The sequence below is a fragment of the Barbus barbus genome, assembly GCF_936440315.1.
Source record: "Barbus barbus genome assembly, chromosome: 13".
Lineage (NCBI taxonomy): Eukaryota > Metazoa > Chordata > Actinopteri > Cypriniformes > Cyprinidae > Barbus > Barbus barbus.
Genome location: NC_136741.1, coordinates 31394997 through 31417008, shown reverse-complemented (window position 1 = coordinate 31417008; position 22012 = coordinate 31394997). Strand labels below are relative to the sequence as shown.

Sequence of the window (22012 nt, the reverse complement as noted above, 5' to 3'; positions counted from 1 at the left end):
TGCAGTCAAACTGTCCTCCTTTCTCTTGAGTCTTTGACTGCAGCGTCCTTTGGTTTTGTTTTATCATATTCATAATCTGAGGAATTGTCAGGTTTCAGTCTTCTTCTGAGCTCCTAGCGTAGGTACATCTACTTCCATGCTGCTCGCATCCAGTTTGTTCAGTGAAGTACCAGCAAACAGCATATTTGGGAGGTCTGGGAAAGTCTGGCAGGGGTGCAACAGGCCTCCACAATGAATTGTTAGCTTGCCGCTTGATCAGTAAGATGTTTTCTGAGCAGTTATGAAGGATCTCTTTATGGGAGTACGAAATCTCATTTTGTTTTTTACTGCACTTATTACATGCCACACACAGCTTGTGTGTCTCTAATAATGCTTGAAGGTTTCCTGTGAGAGCCACGACTTAAAAGAGACAGGAAATTCCTGCGATTAGAATGAGATTTCTGCCATCTTACTACTAACTTGAATTAGTAATGCACAGCATCGCCTTACCTTCATATTTCCTTCCCATTGCAGTATTTTTCTGATATGCCATGATCTTCCTGTATCACTGGATGTTTCAGCTGCTCTGTGTCATGTGAATCTAGCTAGAGCCATTTAAACATTTTATAGATGAGCCACTCCTTTCTAGAATTAAAGAATAACTTTCCATTTCCTGGACAGAGAGAGCATAAGCCTTAAACAACAAACAGACAACCCTTACTGTTCTTATTAAAGCTCTTACAATGTCTACTACACCAATTTCAGCATACATCAGTTTACCCTTTAATATGTTTTTGCTATCATACAGACAACATTAGAAACTAATGCTTTCATGCAACATGCTTTTTTTTAACCATGACTAAAATTAGTCATGTTTTCCCCATTGCACAAGCTTAAATTGTTCCTGAAATACTTCCGAATAGAACTGATCTAGTAATAAACTGAACATTCTTTATCCTGTATACGAGATGTTTCTTTAGAGAGGAAAGTAATGATCTTATAAGGAAAATAAAAGTGTCAGGGTCCTTCAAAAGGATACTCAGAGACAGCTGTGAACGGCAAAAGATGTAGCAGATTTGCCTACATTTTCTATGCTGAACATTGCTTAGAAAAACAAACAAGGCTCATTGCACACGGCCGATCATGCCTGAGGTGACTACAGACTGGAAAAGCACACAAACTAACAAATTAGATGAACAAAAGTGCTTTAAAGGACTGACATTATATATATTTGGACCGTTAATATTTATTCTACCACTTGACCACTTCCTTTTAGTCCCATGTTAGGTAAAGTTATGTAAGGTTTAGACAAACAAGAAGAATTTACATCATGGCTGCATTGTCCCTTATTGTTCTGTTTCTGACTCGGACCCAGGAATGTGATAATTGTGTGTACCTTTAAATGTGTTTTCAAATCCACCTACCTACAAGAATCCAGGTGATACACACACATACAACAAAAGCAGCAGTATGTAAGCAAACAAAACAGTTTCATTTATCTGTAATCACATGGCCAGAGTTCGTCATGAACACATGATGACAATCATAATGGTTTATCTACTATATTCAGAAACCACTGGCAGTAATTTCCATATTCAATACCTGATCAGAATCTTAGACAAGAGACAGAAACGTCACAGAGTTCTTAGTTTCCCTCAGTTGCAAAAATGACAGACACTTTATTATGAATTTATGCTTTAATCTTATTTAAATGGTTTTCAGTAATCAGTTAGCAGCATATAGCTTAGACATTTCTCTTTCAGGTCACTGAAAAAACAAACCCACAAATCTGAGTCAGTGACCCTTGAAATTCATCTAAACTACCAACGTGAATGAATCATATCCTATAAAGTGCAGTGAAAATGTGGATAGAGTCATGTTTTTGGATTTGTGAGATTCTGCCCTGCTAAATAACAACTAAAACCAGACTAATGGACCAGATTAAACCATTGCTGGTTACACATAAGATATGTTTTGACAATTTCATGCTGGTTTTAGATCAACCACAGGTCTAGCTGGTCTATTGGCAACAACAAACAACCATCTTAATAATCAGCTCATGTTAGAAACATATCACTAATGCCAATCTAAAACAAGTTCATCTTGAAATTTATCACGGTTTTAAGTGGTTTTCTTCAACAGGCAGATCAACATTGCACCCAAAAGTATGTGGACACCTCTTTCTAATAAACGTGTCTGGCTAGTAGAATATTTACTAATCTTAATGCTGCTCCACACAATGACATAATGGAGAATTGTTTAACAGTTTTAAATGGCATGTTTCAGCATGACACAGTCCTCAATGCAGGTGGCTGTGATTCTGCCAAGTAGGTTATGGTCACAGATCAGCATCAGCATCAGATTTTAGGAATAGGTAAAATGATTTGTTTAGGGTTTGGCTCAAAGCTAGAGTTGAAGCTTGAATAAATTCTTATCAGTTTCCCTCTGATTTGAGCCATAATTTAAGGATTGGTTGTTCTAGGATCAACAAGAGATGTTGATTTAGGAACACCAACATAAGTCAAGGTCCATCAAGAAATGAAAGATCTTGACTGGCCTACACAAAAACCTTTTGGGATGAACTGGAATAATGACTCCCAGAAGAGCTGGAGTTGTTAGGAAGGATGAAATGCCTATTAATGCCCATGCTTCTGAAATTAAACATTCAACAAGCATATATACAGGTGCTTTGTTAGGGTGGTCACATACTTTTGTCCATGTTGTGTATGTGGGATGCTGTTATAAGCTCAGACGTTTATTGATAAAGAAAACTGATAAGGTGAGTCTGATATGACCTCTGAAAACAGTGTGGCCAGAGAATGAGATATTTTCCAAATGCAGTCGTGACTGAACGTCTCATGGCTCTCGCGTCAAACAGTGTCCTCAGCCAGAGAGATCAGTGTGGAGTTCCTTATTCTTACGGACTTCTGCTGCATGAAGCTCCTGACAAAGAAAAGAGAGACAGCATAATAAACATCCAATAAGTAGGAACTGTTTTGTAGTAACAAGGAAGGAAAAAGAACTCGTTCTCTTTTTTACTGACAGTAAAATACAGCTGTAAGCCTGTTACTTTAGAAAAAAAACATGCAATAGGAACTATGGAAAGATAAAAGCCCATACTACTTCATTATGCAAACATGTCAAAATAAAAAAGCATTCCCAGCCCATTTTATACTTTCTTGATTTTTTGGGACTTGATTTTATTCATTGCATTTTGAAAAGTGTGTTTCAAACGAAAGCCATTCCCATAGCTCAAACAGTGGAGGTTCGATTCTTAGGTAATGCATGAACTGATGAGATATATACTTCATATGCAATGCCAGTTGCTTGGGATTAAAGCATCTGCCAAATGCAAAAATGTAAAATGGATTCAGATCTGAAAGAGAACTTCAAAAATTTTGAGGAGGCACTTTGAATGGCATGTTGGAGGATGAGAGTCATATTCTTTATATAATAACACACACTGATTGACTGATTGATTAAAAACAACCAGACCCACTCACCTTCTCTCTCAGACGCTGTTTGAGAGCATTAAGATGAGCCATGCGGTTTTCTTGGATCAGCTCCATTTTGTGGTGGAGTTTCTCCTCGGCCATCTTGCTGTAGTTGTTGTTGACCTCCTGGGCCTTGGTGAGCACCTCCTTCTCACGCTCCCGTTTCTCCGCCAACTGCTTCAGCACCTGCTTCTCCTGAGACTACAGAGAAAAAGTGCAGAAAGGTGTGACAAATTTAATGTGACCGTGAAGAAAATTTGGACATTTTAAAAGTGCAGAGGAGAGAAGCCAGAAAGTGAGAAAAGTCATGTAAACAGCAATGGGCCTATTCAAAGAGGACTGTGGTGCTATCATGGTATCAAATGGCAATACCATGGTAACAACTGATTACCATATTCATATGGTATCCACATGCTACATGGTAAAATCTTTTAAAAATAAAGGCTCCATAGAACCACCATTTTGGGTTCCTCAAATAACCTTTCAGCGAACATTTCCTAAAAGAACCATTTTCTCTTAGTTTGAATGAGTAATTTTGTGTTTCTTTGGGACGGGGATGATGGTGGAGCGTTTGAAGCATGAGGGGACTTCACACAGCTCCAGTGATCTGTTGAAGATCTGTGTGAAGATGGGGGCCAGCTGCTCGGCACAGGTTTTCAGACAGGCTGGTGACACACCGTCTGGGCCTGGTGCTTTCCTTCTTTTGTTCTTCCTGAAGACCTGGCACACATCTTCTTCGCTGATTTGAATCGTGGGTGTGGGGGAGAGGAGGGTTGCTGGAGGTGTTAATGGTTGTGTGGAGAGGTGTTCAGGGCGGGTGTGGGGTGATTTTTCAAAACGACAATAAAACTTGTTCAAGTCGTCTGCCAGGTGTTGATTCTCCAGAGTGCTGGGGGATGGTGTCTTGTAACCGGTGATATCCTTCATTCCTTTCCACACTGAAGCAGGATCACTGGAAGAGAATTTATTCCTGAGCTTGTCAGAATAATTCCTGTTTGCCACTCTGATCTCCTTTTCCAGTGTGTATTTGGCCAGTGTATACTTATCCCCCTTTCTGTAAGCATCTTCTTTGGCCTGACGGAGCTGTCTGAGTTTTGCAGTGAACCATGGTTTGTCGTTGTTGTAGATTAGATGAGTCCTGTTAGGAATGCACATATCTTCACAGAAACTGATATAAGATGTTACAGTCTCTGTGAGCTCGTCCAGATCGGTGGCAGCGGCTTCAAAAACAGTCCAATCAGTGAGGTCGAAACAGGCTTGTAGATCCCACTCTGTTTTGTTAGTCCTTCTTTTAACAGTTCTTAATACAGGTTTAACAGATTTAAGTTTCTGCCTGTAGGTCGGAATAAGATGAACCAAACAGTGATCAGAGAGTCCTAAAGCTGCTCGTGGAACAGAGTGATATGCATCCTTTATTGTTGTGTAACAGTGATCCAATATATTACTGTCTCTGGTGGGACATGTGATGTGCTGTCTGTATTTTGGCAGTTCGCGGGAAAGATTTGCTTTATTAAAGTCCCTGAAAATTATTAAAACAGAGTCCGGGTGTTGTTGCTCACTCTCTGTGATCAGATCAGTGAGTTTCTGTAAAGCTGTGCTCACGTGCGCTTGCGGTGGAATGTAGACACTCACGAGAATGAACGAGCAGAACGGCTTGCTGTTAATGAAGAGCGTTTCTAGATCTGAACAGCACATCTGTACACCACCTCTCATTGATGTAAAAGCACGTCCCGCCGCCGTGCGATTTCTCCGTTGATTCTGCGTCGCGATCTGCTCTGATCAGCTGATAATTAGGCAGATGTAGCACGCTGTCCGTCACGCGTGCTACATCTTATCAAATAATGATATAAATGATAATGGCATCATCATCTTACCTTCCGTCTCTCCTCGGCGGCCTCCAGCCTCCTCTGTAGTTCCCCCAGTGAAGGCTCCTTCTTTTGGGGCGGCAGTGTCAGAGTCTGGGGTCTCTCTGGAGACGTCTCAGTCGGACTCTTCAAGATGACCTCAAATGCCTGACCGGAAGCTCGCTTATTCAGCGACTTCACCTCCATATCTGTGGAGCAATGATGATGAGGATGGATTTGTGATGCATGACCTTAAACCTAAATATTCTGGTAGTAAGTCCTTCAATCATGGGCTGTTTGGCTGTTGAAGCTCCTACCTTCAAACTGACCGAAGGTGTTGGGATGCGGCTGGGAATACAAACAGGAGCAGAGGAGAGACAACACCGACATCTCTCTCAGCTTCTCAGAGTAGGCTGCAAGAGAAAGAGAGAAATCTTGTTTGAATACAGTAAATATGACAATAAATCAGTGATGCATATGCATGTGGTGAACTAACCAGAACTTTACATGCAATGGGTAAAGTGTAGACACGTTTGGCCTACGACAAGCTATTATTTTAGACATTACTTGGCATACTATTTAGGACATTGTACAGTTTGGAGTCATAAAATGTTTAGATATTTTATATTATTTGTTTATAAATGTATCTTGATTTAAGAATCTTTTAGACATTTGCATAGGAAAACAAGACAAAAAAAAAGATGAATATCACTTTTTTTTTTGCAGTGTGATCTTTTGTTTTTGTAAAATGGTTTAAAAAGTAATTGGAGATTGGTTGCAAGTTTTACTAATGCAACTTATTTTTTTACTTATTTTCATAAAATCTGCAGAAACCCCGTAAATAGTTTAGTAGATGTTTCAAAATGTCAACTAAAAACATGCCAAAAAAAATACACTAATAATGGGAAATGTGCTGTTATTGGCAAATAGGAAGGGAAAGTCTGTATTACAGCAATATGTTACAGAATCAGATGTAGAGGCGTATGCCTGAACTGACCGGTATTGCTTCATGAAATTTGATAAGGGATGCATAACTGCAAGCATGTTACTGGGCTGCATTTGGCACCAAACCCCACCCTAAACCGGATTCATGCATTATTGATCCAGTTAACACAGCACATGTCAGCCAAATAATGCACTGTGTGAACTGAATCACTTAATAAAGCAACATCATACCGCTCCTCAATAGTAGACTTCGTCTACATTTCAATTTGCTCATAATATACCTGTACATACAACTGTCTATTATACACCTGTACATACAATTGTCAATTTGTATATTGTTATTCCTCTATTTTTTAATTCTTCTTTTTATTATCTGTGTTTTTTGTTCTGTCACTGTCTTTCTGTTGCACTGTGGAAGCTTCTGTCACGAAAACAAATTCCTCATATGTGTAAACATACCTGGCAATAAAAGCTCATTCTGATTCTGAATAAGATGCATGATTATTTTGAAGAATCACAAATCACCAACACAAAGCAAATGCATGCATGCAAAAGGGACAGATTTAAATGTTCATGTTTATTACAGGAGCTAATGGCGTTTGTGTGCATCGGAGCATGTTCATTTATTACCCATGAGCTCAACAGAAAGGTGACTTTGCAAGAAAGCTGAGACAGCAAAGATAACTCAAATCCTGCTTTGTCTGCTGGACATTAGAGCAAAGCACACAATATAATGTGCACAACTTACTGCTGTTATTTATAGAAGATCTACAGCTATTTCAGATGCAAAACACAATGCAAACTAATTTCACCAATGTTGCAGAGCAGCTCTGCTCATCGGCTGCTCAAGGTTCTTTCTAAGGTCGCATCAAAGTCAATATGAGATGATCAGACTATAGTGGATGACTGATTCCTGACTGCATGTGTTTGAATGCGATCCAGACAGTCACATCAACAATATTGCGCCACATTTTGCAGCACTGCTACCCTCCAAATGAACCCGTTTTTTTTATAGCCCAACATCTGCAGTTATGAGCATCAGCACACTCCAATGCACAATAACAGTCTTGTTCAAACAGAAACTCCCTGTATTAAAAGGATCTATTCATTAATGACATTATTATCCCTTAGATAGCATAGAGCATGCATGCTTGACAAAGGACATGTTCACCAGTGCCAATATCACGCAAAAAAAAAGACGTGATTCTGTGGCAGCTCATGCAATAACTCATGCTAAAATCTCCCTAGTTGCTCAGCTTCATTTCTAAAGACAGAGATTATTCAGGGTCTTACCTGAAACTGTGCTGTCCATTGTGCTGCCGGATGAGGACGGATGGATGCTGAGTGGAGAGATGAACGGAGTGAAGCGCTGAAGGAGTGACGCACAGCCAGTGGTCTGTATTATCAGGGGGGGAATGATGGATGGGAGGCGGAGGGAGGGAGGAGGAGGTGAAGGTGGAGAGGACGAGAGATGAAGAAAGAAATGGCATCGCTGACAAAACCAGCAATTTTGTAGCATCATGAGATAAACTGGGAAAAAAAATACAATAATGAAATGATAGTGCCGTTGTCTTGGAAACAAGAGCTATTTTTACTGCTCACACAACCTTCAAAAAGAATAAGTTATGCGTATATCTGAGCATAACACTAAAAATAACCAAAACACCCATTTAGAAGTCATTTGGGCTGAGAAACGTTCTTGCAGCATTTCTTTGCTTGCTTTGATATTTTGTTACATAATATTTTCTAATCGAATGCTTGTACATTTTGGGCTGCTGTATCTGGTAAATATTTCTAGATATTGTTGTCTATTTAAAGAGTATTGTACAACTTTGGTCCGGTCAATGAGGTTTTGAAGAAATCGATACATCATTGACAAGACAAAAGATGTATTGGGTTCAGTTGTACGACATTTGATCGCATCTCCAATCAGCTATTGATCTGAAACTGACACTTACATGCATCAGACTGCTGGGAGTAATGTAATGGATCAAGACTGTACATTAAGATGGAATAAAAGTAGAAAATTGTCCTGATATGATTTTTTGTTATTGGTGTGCAGTAACTAGGGTGTTCAGAGGGCCTTTTTGCATGTTGCTATGCAGTTGCTTATTAGTCCAAATTAGGCACTCTTCAGTGGAAGTCTGTGATTTTTGAAATAAAATTACAATTAATAAAAAATAAGAAAAAAACCTTCAAAGTCTGGGAGATAAATCAATATACTTCCAAAAAAGAAAATACTTCCAAAAAAAAAAAAAAAAAAAGTCTGGGACGTTTTTTATCTGGCAAAAATAAGTTGCCAGTTACACTGTTTTAAAAACAGTGTAAATCTGGAAAACGACAAAAAAAAAAAAAAAAAAGGAAAAAAAATTAAAATGCACATCTGATGTTTTTATCTGTCAAAAATGAATAAACAAAAATTCAAAAGAAAAAACTATTTGCAATAGGGTGAAAAAAGTTAATTCAAGATATTTGTTAAATAAGTTTGACACATTTTGCTTAAAGAACCTTTCATTTAATATTTAAAACAAGGCAAAACATACAGCAAAACAGTTTTTGCAGAGCAACCCAAAGTGCCAGAACTAATGCACTATTACGCAAGTCTTCATACACAATTCATGCCTCTGTTGAAGGTTTGCGTGCGAAGAGTGGCTCGATTGAGTCTGCTGTCCTAAAACAACTGCACAAGGGAACAGCCTGATTCAAGCTGGTTTGGATCATCTCTCTCAAACACACGTACACTCACTGAACAATAAGACTGTTAGAAATCAGAACAAAAAACACTAAATATGAGCAAGAATACTATCGATGTCTGCCTTAAACACCACTTATCAGCTGATTAAACACATAACATCTGCGTCTCTAAACTGGGAATATTTGGTCCTAAAGTTGTGCATTCAGAGCAGAGAGAAGTGGCACATGTTCATCATTGTATTGACTATCTTTCACACACATACACGTATAATATTCTGCAGGCCAAACGAACGGTTGAAGTGTCTGAGGTCACAGATGTGATGCTCGCTGCTGTAATAACATTCATTACACGAGCAGCGCTTATTGATTCACTGCTGCCTTCATGCAAAATGCATTCAGCTTAGGCAAAAGCAAATCAATAAAACCCTGTCCTTACAGAATAAGGCATTTCCTGGATTTGTAAGATTTGGGGAAACATCTGTCGTGCAAATTAATCCGAGACACAAGTGCTTTCTTTTACATCTCTGCTCTTTATTATAGAATTGGTGAGTGATTAGAAATTGGGTTTTGATTTGATGGGTCTTAAAAACAACACCACTTGAAATGCTGTATGAGGAATGTCTTCATTCTGTTTAGATATGATTGATTTAATCTGAAGGTGATTTTAGCAGAGAACATAAAAACTCATCAGAAAACAAAACTAGTGTCAGTTTAGCATAGAAATTAATATCTACAATGTCTGCAGCGTCACAGCAAAGATATCAAACTCTGAGCATCACCCAAATATAATATCATAACTTACATGTGGTATGATAACTGCATCCACTCTCTGAATTTACAGAAAACACTACACACACACACACACACACACACACACACACACACACACACAGAGAGAGAGAAGCCGCTCTATGTGATGTCTTTCTGTCTGGGTGGGCGGTGAATGTTCCGGATCACACATTTGACCATCCATTCAATGCCGTCATTCACACCCTGCCTGTAAAACACAACCGCACAGAAAACACACATCATATTTAACTTGCATTAAAAAGTACAGAGCAATAAGCAATAAAATAAACAACGTTTACAAGATATACACAACCAGCCAACAGTTTGAAAGAAGTCTCTTCTGCTCACCAATGCTGCATTTATTTGTTCAAAAACTACAGTAAAAATAGTGAAATATTATTAGAATTTAAAATAGCCGTTATCCATGTGACTATATGTTAAAATGTAATTTATTCCTGTGATTTAGAATTAATATTAAAAAGGTTTAAATCTGAAAATATTTATCTTTTAACACTTAAGATGTAAAGGAACAAGTGCAAAACTGGAATTGTGGTAATGCTTTAAAATCACTGCAATATTCATGATTCATTTTACACTGCCAACAAAATATCAAATAAACAAGTTAAAATATATAAAAACAATCGGTAACACTTAACTTAAAGCCTTTATCCCCCAGTTTCACAGACAAGGCTTAAGACTAGTCCCAGACTACAGTGTAAGTCTGAGCTGATTTAACTGAAAGAAACTTGCTCTGACTGATCTTAAAATATATCAGTGCCTTTGTTTTGTCTCAAGATGCACACCAGTAATGTTTTTTTCTAAGGCATGTTAATAAAAATTACTTAAATTTCCTAATTGAACAATGGCCTAATCCTGGCTTAGTCTAAGCCCTATCTGTGAAACCGGGCCTTAATATAATATGCATTATAAAAGTAGCTTTAATGCATTAATTATGTCCTGTAATGCACATTATAATGCAGTGTAATAAGCTCATGAATGATTGTAACCACAGTTAAAATGCATTATAATACACTTTTACACATTTAGAAAGTATATAATGCATTAAAAACCACGACAACCCTTTTATTTAAATGCTACTGTGATGCATTTAATCTTTGGTTATGAATAGCTTTATAATGCATTATGCATAAAGGCTTTAAGTAGAGTGCTAGCAAATATTCTATATAAATCAACTCATCAGCAATTGATCTTGTTGTTTTCTGTGCATTTCTCATAACTGCACCATCATGTTTTTGTGGAGTGCTTGAGCGCAGCAGGGTTTACCACTTCCACACAGAACACTGAAGAATAAATGAGTCAAACGAGGCAGACGTACCCTGATAAAGCACTGCAGGGCTGCACCAGACAGTCTCTTTTGCCAATTTTGGGAGCGCAGTCGCTGAAAGCCGTCTTAATGTCGGGCACAGACAGACAGTTCTGACGAACACAAGACAAGCAGTGCAATCATTATAACTCAATGTGGAAATGAAGGAGCACAGCACCACCTACAGACCACTGGGAGATGACAGAAGGATGTGTTTATACGGGACGGATTGAGTTTCTGAGATCTTTGAGGTGTTTTCTCTCACACAGATGGTCTGGAGTTCATACCTCAACGTCCTGTTTGTTGGCCAGCACAAGAAGAGGAACTCCTTCCAGAACTTCACTGCTGATCATCTTCTCTGTAAGATGGGAACATAAAGTCGTTTCACATTAGACACTGATTCAGGCCTGATCGACGTTCCCCCAGATCATCCGACCAGGCCTGCCACAAACCATTTTATTCGGTTTTATTCATATTATTTGTCACTTCAGGGCTTCTGAAGGTAAATTTAAGACCAAGCAAAGAAAATGTAAAGAATAACTTGAAGGAAACGTAATGCTTCAATATGTCCTTTAAACGCCTAGAGAGAACATAATTAGCAGCACTTCAGAATATGAAAATATAACTTCCAGCAGATCTCAAGAACTTTTGAATTTAAATGCTTACAAATATTGGAATATGGAAATAACTTTTACTGTTCCTTCTGACAGCACCGCAAATGTCTAAAGATTCATAAATCAAGATACATCTACTTGAGAAGCAAAGTTACATCAAATAAGAAGTTTTGCTTTCTGTGAAATTGATCAAAATGTAGTTTATGTGGAGATTAGGATTATCTGCCAATGGAGTCAGAAAATTCAACTTAATTCAAAGGTTTAGCAAGTTTCATTCATTTTTTTTTTTAAAGTTTAGATTAGGGCTGTGCAATTAATCGAAATTCAGTTTCGATTTGGGCCTCCGACGATTATGCAAATACAGTAATCGAGATAAAACGATTATTGCGCCCCATTCCGCCCCCTTTCCAGCGCCTAAACGGTCAAATACTCGCAAAAATGTCAAAATGCAGCGCTTAGTGATTATTCATATAAACCCTCGTCTGTTATGTAATAAAAGAGTTGAGAATGAAAATACTTGTGTAAAGGTAAATTGGATCCGTGCGGCTCTTAAAGTGACAGCGGGCTATATTCCTGCTGCCGACTGTGTGCTTTATATTAATAATCAAACAACAAAAGACAAATTCAAAATCACTCGCTGCTCTTGACTACTTTTGTAGCTTTAATAAGAAACAAAGGAAGTTTAATTCTTCCAGTGAAGACTATGCTGTTTTATTATTCTACATTAGGTTATTCAATTTCTCCAGTAGGCTGGTAACTGAATAGCTACTTTAGACTTGCATTAAAAAAAATTAAAGCACAGTTTGTTTCATTTGTGTCTTTTTATTCTATTGTATTCCTTTGCTTTTTTTATTACTGGCAGTTTAATTATTTTCAATAACGTTGAGGACCTTTTTTGTTGTTGTTGTTGTTTTTAACTAATATTAATTACTCTATTCTACTGTCTCTAAAATGTAGATGTCATAGCAACCTTATTTACAGAAAATACATATTTGATATATATCACTATCTTTAAATAAATCATATGGCCCACTAATAATTGTTTTAAATAATCATGATTACACTATTGACCAAAATAATCATGATTATGATTTTTGTCATAATCGAGCAGCCCTAGTTTAGATGTTTGTGTCCTAAAACAAGACAATATTGAGAAATATATGATTTTTTATTTTGCAGTGCATGCAACATTCAATGCCACTCATTTATGAAGCAAAGACTGTCGGCTCTAATTTAAGGCCTTTATTTGTGGAAGGGCAAATTAGGACTTTTTTAAACCTGCAGAAAATTTGTAATCGCATATAATTATAAAAAAACTAAACAAAATAGGCCTATATGATTTACTTTATGTTGTGAAAATTAACATGTATAACAATTATGCATTAAATAATATAATATAATGCAGTCTAATTAAACAAGACAGCATTTCACCTTTTGACTTTTTTATTTTTGTGTACATTTTTACTTAAATTTGCTTATATTAGATGGGTTCTAGAGCACTTATTAAAATGGTGATGTACAGAATTGGATTGATCCCTCATTGCAGCAAAACTCACCGAAAGCGTTCTTCGACTCGCCCAGTCGCTCCTCATCGGTGGAGTCGATGACGTAGATGATACCATGAGATTCTGCATAGTACTGAAACATGATAAATAACACCTTATAAAGAGATTCAATCCAGAACGCAAAGCTTTCACGGCAAAATAAACAAGATCCCCAGATCAGAATCACATTTAGTGAATGTGTGTCACCTTATCCCATAAAGACTGTAGCTCTTCTTGTCCTCCGAGATCCCAAAACATCAGACGAGCTTTTCCCATATCAATGGTGCCGACTGAAACACAAAGATGAAACATGGGTTAAGCTCTGCTTATACTTCAGTTGGTTTGATTGAGCATCCATCACTCACTGTTGAGCCCGACTGTAGTTGTGATCTTCGCAAGATTCATGCCTTTGTAGTTTCTGCTGAATCTGGTTTTTGTTTGTTCCAGAAATGTCTACAATAAAAACAAACACATCAAGTGAGAACATAAAAGCCTCACTTTAGGCATCGTCTTTAGTGTAGCATCTAGAAACAGATGTCTTAGTGTGCTTCCTAACTAGTGAGCATTTTAGCCTCACATTCTAGTGAGCAGCCTACCTAGACAGGCAGGATTATTGTGCATCATAAACCCCAAAATGTTACTAACTCAGAACAACTGTATCAACAGTTTAACTACTACTACTAGTATAGTAAAAGTGAAGGAGGCGTTAACTTATTAGGCATTACTAGTCTTACCGTTTTCCCCGCATTGTCCAGACCGAGGATCAGGATGCAATACTCGTCTTTTTGAAACATATATTTGTAGAGACCCGATAATAAAGTGTACATCCTCAATAACAGGCTGCTGTTCATATCACAAACACAACACTGTGTACAGTTAGCTTAGCTTAGCTTAGCTTAGCTTCAGCGCTCCGAACAACGTAAACAGTCATGAGCTCTTGTGGAAATTACGACATAAAACACGTTACTTTATACAAACACAACTGAGTTAAGTCTGTGAATCAGATGTAATTCACGGTTTTCCGGTTTGCTAAATCCATTTTGGCAGCGGTCAGTAATAAACACGTCCTGGGAAGTTGTTGGCAGTTTTTTTTTGTGGTGCATTGTGGGAAATGTAGTTCATCTGTTCGGCGGTTTCAAGTTTACTACACTAATTATTTTACCACAGTAAAATCGTGTTTTTTTTAATATTGTGAATTTTACACTCTTCAGGTTTGGTTCTTTAATACAAGAAAAAAAATCTAAAAAGTTACAGATATGTAGTTTACTGTGTTAAAATCTATTAATGTGTGACTTTTGTTACTTTAAATAATAATTAAAAGACCCGAATTTTTTTTATTTATTTTAAAGATGTAAAAGTTTAGAGGAATGTCAAAGTTTAGAGGAATGTCAAACACGTTCCGATGATCGTCATAAATATATTTAATGCACTTATCAGATAATATATTATTAACAACACTTACAATATATTAGCTAAATATTAACAACGGAAGAAAAAAAGTAGAACAAAACAGCATCAACAAGTGAACTATTTAAAATTTGAGAGAACATTATGTTTAATTTCATTCTTTTATCATGATCATCATTCACTAGCTCCAGATCTATGGTTTTTTTTAGTTTTATTGATTTATGATGAGGATTATCATCATCAGATCATTCCAGCCCACCATGGAGGAAGGAAGAGGCCTACAATACCCAGAATGCACACTAATATAAACATCCACAGGAAGAGCTGGTCCATGACCATGGCCACATACTTCCACTCTTCCCTCACCTGAAATAAAACAAAGAACATTGTGGTCATGGAGTAACAAAAGCCAAACATGGACATTTTTGTATATACTGTACATGTATGCATATATAAATATATAAGGTCTCCATTTCATTTAATTTTGTCATGCAATAAAAAAAATTACAAAAACATGCATGTTTCTTATTTTAGATCAACATTTTGTAAAACGTTATAATAATGAATATTGTATGTGTGTGTCATTATTTAATTTTAATTTATTTTTGTCATGCAATAATTAAAATGCATTATTAAAACATTATTAAAACGTACATATTTCTTATTATAGATCAACATTTTATGTTTTTTTTTATATATATGTAAACACACACACACAGATGTAGATGTAAATATATAAAGTCATCATTTTATTAAATTATTTTTGTTCATGCAATAATTAAAAATGTAAAAATAGACAAAAATATGGATGTTTCTTATTTTAGATCAACATTTTGTTAAAATTTATATTACATTTTTTTTCAGCTGCTTACACACATTTTCAAAACTTTGCCTCTTTTTTTCAAAACTTTACACAAATCCAAGAATCGCACACATCTCTTGCAAAATGAAGCATTGCATTCAAAATATCACAAACACATCTCAAAAGCAAACATTTGCAAACACCTTCAGCATAATATTAATTCCTGATAGAATTTTTGTGTTCTACAGAATTGTGTTTTGTGTTTTGCAAAACATGTCATGAATGTTGAGAGTCAAATGTTGAGAATTAGCGTATGGTGTTGCAGATTTTGTGTGCTTCTGCTGTTTGAGTGCTAGGTTTCAGAAATTGTGTGACAAGTAAAGATTTTGTGTGCAAGCAGCTGAAAAAAACTAATGAATTGTGTGTGTGTCACTATTTCATTTTTGTCATGCAATAATTAAAAATGTATTATTAAAAACATTATTAAAACATGAATATTTCTCATTTTGAATCAACAGTTGTTTTAATATATAGGCTTAACGTAAACACACACACACATCATGCAATAATTAAAAATACAATAACATGGATGTTTTTTACTGAACGTCACGTTTTATGTTTAAAAAAAATTGCATAAAATTACTTTTTTTACACTTAGTCTTGCAGTTTGACAAATGAATATTAACATGAATGCCTCATATCCAAATCAAAAGTAAATATGATGTCAAGAAATATTATAAACCGAGGTTCCTTAATATTATAAAATATTAAGGAACCTCGGCATGATCGTATGCACCCATTTAGGCATCGAATGGGTTTCTGGTGACCTGTGATGCACATTCAGCACAAACACAGTGATGATGATGGATAGAGTGATGAATATCATGGTGAAGAGCAGGTATTCACCAATCAGAGGGATCACCAGTGATGTAGACGGAATGATTTCTGTAATAAGCAAGAGGAAGACGGTGAGCGACAGGAGGACAGAGATGCACATGGTGACTTTCTCTCCGCAGTCGGAAGGGAGGTAGAAGACCAGCACGGTCAGACATGAAATCAGCAGACAGGGAATGATGAGGTTGATGGTGTAGAAGAGCGGAAGGAGTAGGTGATGTCTGGGTAGACTTCGGAGCAGCACTCGTATTTCTTGAGGTTGTAGGTGGCCACTGCGCTGCTGAAGGCCCATTCGCCGCTCTCCCAGTAATCTGTGCGGATCAGGTCGATCTTCTCATGGTCGTATGTCCACGAGCTGAACTTCATGGGGCAGTTCTGCTGGTCGAAGGGGAAGAACGTGACGTGATTGGTTAGTGAATTCCAAATGTAACTCTATTGAGCGTACATGCTGTTTTGATTCTAATAGTTATAGTAGAATTAATTTAAAGAGTTTATAACTCAGCGACATCCCAAAAACATCATGCTGAATTCCGTCACCTTCAGTTAAAACTCAAACCTCATGAATCAGAGCTTTCAGGTGCTTTTGACATAATGAATTAAATATAAAAGATGATCATGGGGATTTACACTTTTAAACACATTTTAAGAAATTAAAGTAAAACACCAAACCCTAAATGCACACAAAGACTGATGCGGGATGCATGAGAGATGCTGTGGCGCCCCCTGTGGAGCGAGTTTGTCACTGCAGTCAGTCAATAAGGTCTCATTTCTTTGATCACCTTCTTGTTATACAGCACTATATCAGGCTTCCAGATGAACTGTGCAAGACATAAAATAGTTTATGAAGAAGTAAATCCCGTTAGCATACCAGAAACAAAATATATATATTTTTTAAATAGGCCTATTTTATTTTATTTCACAAAACATAACATTTTTCATCGTTTTAATTTATAATAACTCTTACCCTTTGGAATTCCATTTTTCTGTCTAATAATACAAAAACGAATACATTTGATCATTTATAAAAATAAACATAAAAACAAATAAATAAAGCTTAAACAAATTAAATCTATTTTTATAAAACCAACAATTAATTGTTATTTTTGCATTGTGACATTTCCATGTTTTTTTTTTTTTTTTTCTTAAAAACAATGTCACGGAACACTTTGAGAGTGCCGTGAAAAAGACAAAGTCAGGGTCCAAATGCAGATAAGGCTCTCTTTTAATTCAAAACAAAAAGGCCATCAAGGCAAAACTGGATACATAAAACTGCAACACAGTGCATGTATCCCCAGAGTTTCAATAGTGAACAATACTCATACAATAAATCACAATTACAATTAATTCACCCAGCCAGAGAGGTGAGAGAGAGGAGCTTATTTAGTCTGTGGCAATGGGGAACAGCTGAGGGTGTAATCATGAGTGTCAGGTGAATGATGCGGCAGGTGTGTGCAGTTAGGGGAGTGGAGTCCAGGAGGACGGGAGATGGGGACCTCTAGTGGAGAAAGGAAGAACTGCAGCCCGGACTCCTGACACTCAAATTAGGCTTCATTTTCTTTATATATATATAAAAAATACAACACCATGTACCATGTTAATGTGAAGAAATTTTCTGTATACATTTTTATGGAATACATTTTTTTACTTTTTAAAATAAAATGTAATATAATGTAAAACTATTCATGCATCTACCTTATTTGTAATGTAGGTGCAGCCATGTGTAACTCAGTGTTTGTTACAAAATAAGGTGGATACTAGTTACAAGTATAAAACATAGGCTTATATATTTTAAGTTTATTGCAAATATTTGCATATAAACACATGTGTTTGAGAGGACAGGAGGAAGTTTTGATTTGTAATGTTTCAGCCAGCTGTTGGCTTATAGAGAAATCAATGTATTTCCTACAGGAAGAGTTTGCAGATTGTACCACATCAATGAGCTGGGCAATGGACTGTCCAAAGCGGACGTGAACCACATCAGAGATGCTCTGGACCGGACGGACCAGTTTACTGTATCCTGTGAGCAGAAACCTCAGCAGACGGTCTTCAGCCTGAACTTCACCACAACAGACGGATGAGAAGCAAACTAAATCAGTCTGCACATGCAGCAGATACTTAATAGCAGTTGTTTCTCCAAATCAGATATACAGTATAGAGATCAAAAGGGGGACCAAAGTCTGCAATCATAAGTCAGAGAGATCAATATGGACTCATCAAACAAAACAAAATAAATATATAAATACATACATGCAAAGATAGATCGTCCAACCAGAACAGAGAACAGAAAGGGAGGGTAGTTCTTATTTATATTTTGTTTATTATTAGTTTATATTTTTATTTTCATTTTCATTTTAGTTAACGTTTTAGTAATTTTTGTGTTTTGTCATTATTATTATTAATATTATTATTATTTTAAAATGTCTGTACAATTTTATTAATTTTTATTTCAGTTTTAGTTGGCATATCAAGTTAAACTAAATAAAAATAAGATGTTGCTGAAATAAAATATGTTTTTTTTGTTTATATTTTATTCTGTTTCAGCTCACTTTATATCCCATAATTTGTTTATGATTTTAATTTTAGTTCATTATAATAACCATTCTCACTTTGAATTCTGTGCTCCATGAAAAGTCTATTTATTGTATAATAATGCAAATATAAATCAATTCCTAACAAATATTATAAAAAATACAAAATAATGCTTTAAATTAAATATATTTTTAGAACAATTAATTTTTCTTTTTGCATTGTGACATTTTCATTACATTTCATGACATTTTCTTAAAAACTTAAATTAGGCTTCATTTTCTTTAGAAAAACTCCATTAAAAAAGTCCATAAAAATACAGCACAATGTGCAATTGTATCTGTATTTTCAATTACGTATCTCATTGTTTTATGTTAAATGGTTGATGGAAATGTCTGAAACTTAATGGAAAAGTCGCTAGTAATTTTCTACCAGAACCTTATCAGTTTTCTACTGATTTTTCCTTCACAGTGAATATATAAATACATAATTTCATTTTTTTTCTTCTTCTGGATTTTGGGAAAAATATGACCCAGATTTCATTTCATTTTATAAAATGCATTAAAAATATTTTTCCACATGAATGCATTCCTTGTTGCATTAGTGATGTGTACTCTCCGAAGATGCAGTGCTTTACCTTGAGGAGGATAAAACAGCAGAAGGACCAAAAGATGAAGACAGCGAGGCATGATTAAGTGTTTCTGTCTCTCAGAGGAGTCCTTGATCTGTTTCTCACTCTGTTTTTTGTCCTGAAAACTTCCAAAAGCACTTTCTTTTCAGATCATTCTGTCTCTCGACACTCAGAACGATCATAAATCCAACCAAACCACGTCAAAAAGAATGAAAATGTCTCCACACTTCTACTGAAGAGCACAGATGTATCAGTTCATCTGCTTTAATTTCACATGCATTTCAGGAAAAATACCTTTCTATGACAGAATTATGTCATTCCTTCAAAATAAATGGCTTGACTTGAAGAAAACCTCTTAAAAACACACATTAAACAACATTCCCTGGAGAAAAAAGACTGCCTTTCTCTCAGTCACTCAGCATCCATTCAATGCATCTGGCACCTTTGGACCGTTCCGGCAACATCCGGCTGCATTCACACAGAGTACATCAGTTCATCTGCATTCAGTCTTCATCAGTGTCACACTCAGCATCCATCACGCTGTACATGGCACGATGCCCTGCCCACATCTGATCGTCACATTGCAGGTCATGCTAAATGTGATGTTTTATTTCACATTCATGTTCTTCATACATATATTCATGTGTAAGTGCATGTATGTGCAATATTTATTAGCATATTTACGCTCCAAGAGGCTGCTAATGGACCGATTCCATTACATACACGACAAGCTTCTGCTTTCACTTATATGAATGCAATAATACCCCACAAAAACATATTCAGGTCAGAAAAACAAAAAACAACAACAACAAGTCAATTTAGACTTCGGCAATCAGCAAATTCAAATAGACATTGTATAACCAGGTTTTATCTCAAATAATTAAAAATAGAATATATGCAAAAGACATCAAGAGAAACCAAAGAACAATGTGCCAAAAATAATTGGCATTGAACAAACATGAAAACGTGAAACCAGGACTGTTTTGCATTTAATATGAAGGGAATTGCATTGCAATAACTGCACTCAAGCCGTGGGAAATTGCTTTAAAAGGGTTTGATTGGAGCGTTCACATGTACACCATAGCATTCCTTCAAACCGCTCTCTGATCAAATATGCGGCTAGTTTGCTTCTAAAGAGCAGCAGATTCATTTTTTTAAATAGAAGAATTAATATTAGCTGTAAGTGACCCGGTCACAGATAAAATGGACGAAATGAGATCTGAGGCCAGTTTTAAAGGCAGAAACAATGTGAATGAACAAGAAAAGACTTATGCACTCATCCAGAGACGGCAGACATGGATCACCTGGTTTCTGAGAAGCACCAGAGACAGTGTGATTGCAAAGAAATCTGGGATCTTTTTAACTTTTTGTGCTGTTGTTAGTTTGGTTCTTTTAAGGCAAGACGCTTCAGGCAAAATCATTGTGTTTTCATGCAGAGATCAGTGTTGCTTTCATAACTTGTCTTTGTTCAGACAAGAAAGAAAACATATACTTGTTATATTACACTTTATCGATTTGCATCTGCATTTCAATTTCCAATACATATTGAGTTTGTTCTTCACTTCAGCAGCACTTATTCCTCTCTATATTCTAAATATTTTTACAGAGATTTTTTTTTTTTTTGTTCATATACTGTATCATTTGCTGGATGTATATAAAATTTTATACCAAAAAACATGGTGAGACTGTATTTTCTTTCTGGCTGTTGACAGTATTTTCTGATTTATGGAGTGATGAAAAGAGACAACATTCAAAATCAACGCTTTTAGATTACTTTTGACCTAAATCATATATCACATAGAACTGAATTAAATTATTGTGTAATGTATTAAGAAAAAAAGAGAAACATATTCTTTATTATCAACATCATGAAATGCATTTAACATTACCGCAGGGTTTCCCAAACTAGTGGTACGTTCATTTAGAAAGGAAAATGTAAAGGAAAAAAAAAAGAGAAGTGAATCAATAAGCTATTAATAATTTACCGCCATTGTGTAAATAATGGAATCATGTAATCCATAAAAAAAGTAACTCTAATCTGACTATGACCCTTTCAAAATCTAAAATCTAATCTAATTACAAGTACTTTATTTTTGGAACCTGAGTATGTAAACCAGATCACATGTAATCTGTTACTAGCCCTTATAATCACTTTTTATAATCTCTATTTTACATCATCAACAGATAATATAACAACTAATTAAACTATAAAGCCTATATTCTGTTAGTAAGGCACTATTCTTTTTTTTTTTTTTAATCTGCCAAATCTGATTGATTTATATTGTGAAAAGCATAACATAAACCCATTTGAACTGTTTGAAGCCCTTCATTAGTGATGTAAAATATCATTAGATGAACATGAACGACAGTAGCATCTGAACTTTCTGATATACAAAGTTTATTGTACATTTGCCCATGAGCTCATGGATCTGAGTGACTACACGACTATGCTACATAATAATCAAAAGCTATATAGATATGGCATTCAGCGGTTCAAAACATGCCGGCAAGCATTCACTTTTCTT

The 22012-nt window shown here is 36.0% G+C and overlaps 1 protein-coding gene and 2 pseudogenes across 3 annotated transcripts; all 3 read right to left on the bottom strand.

Annotated features, from left to right (window-relative positions):
• Positions 1-1663: 1663 nt before the first annotated feature.
• Positions 1664-9895, bottom strand: LOC306879383 (stathmin-3-like; annotated as a pseudogene). The gene is made up of 6 exons (XR_013785876.1): positions 9759-9895; positions 7556-7792; positions 5635-5730; positions 5348-5526; positions 3483-3674; positions 1664-2922 (listed from the first exon to the last, which is right to left on the bottom strand). The product of XR_013785876.1 is annotated as a stathmin-3-like (transcript).
• Positions 8760-14335, bottom strand: LOC306879384 (ADP-ribosylation factor-related protein 1-like). The gene is made up of 7 exons (XM_079432280.1): positions 13962-14335; positions 13593-13680; positions 13435-13517; positions 13240-13321; positions 11357-11427; positions 11082-11182; positions 8760-9953 (listed from the first exon to the last, which is right to left on the bottom strand). The coding sequence occupies exons 1-7, from the start codon at positions 14076-14078 to the stop codon at positions 9866-9868; spliced, it is 630 nt and encodes a 209-aa protein (XP_079288406.1). The 5' UTR covers positions 14079-14335; the 3' UTR covers positions 8760-9865.
• A 539-nt stretch (positions 14336-14874) lies between these two features.
• LOC306879700 (neuronal acetylcholine receptor subunit alpha-2-like) lies at positions 14875-19545 on the bottom strand (annotated as a pseudogene). Its single transcript has 4 exons — positions 19494-19545; positions 18259-18386; positions 16233-16762; positions 14875-15000 (listed from the first exon to the last, which is right to left on the bottom strand). The product of its transcript is annotated as a neuronal acetylcholine receptor subunit alpha-2-like (transcript).
• Positions 19546-22012: the final 2467 nt, after the last annotated feature.

Bases quoted from the DNA above. Each gene is read 5' to 3' on its own strand.
- LOC306879384 (XM_079432280.1), bottom strand. From the start codon at position 14,078: ATGAACAGCAGCCTGTTATTGAGGATGTACACTTTATTATCGGGTCTC. The intron at 13,518-13,592 runs GTGAGTGATGGA...TTTGTGTTTCAG, and splicing joins AACTACAGTCGGGCTCAACA to TCGGCACCATTGATATGGGA. The intron at 9,954-11,081 runs GTACGTCTGCCT...TGTGTTTTACAG, and splicing joins CCCTGCAGTGCTTTATCAGG to GCAGGGTGTGAATGACGGCA.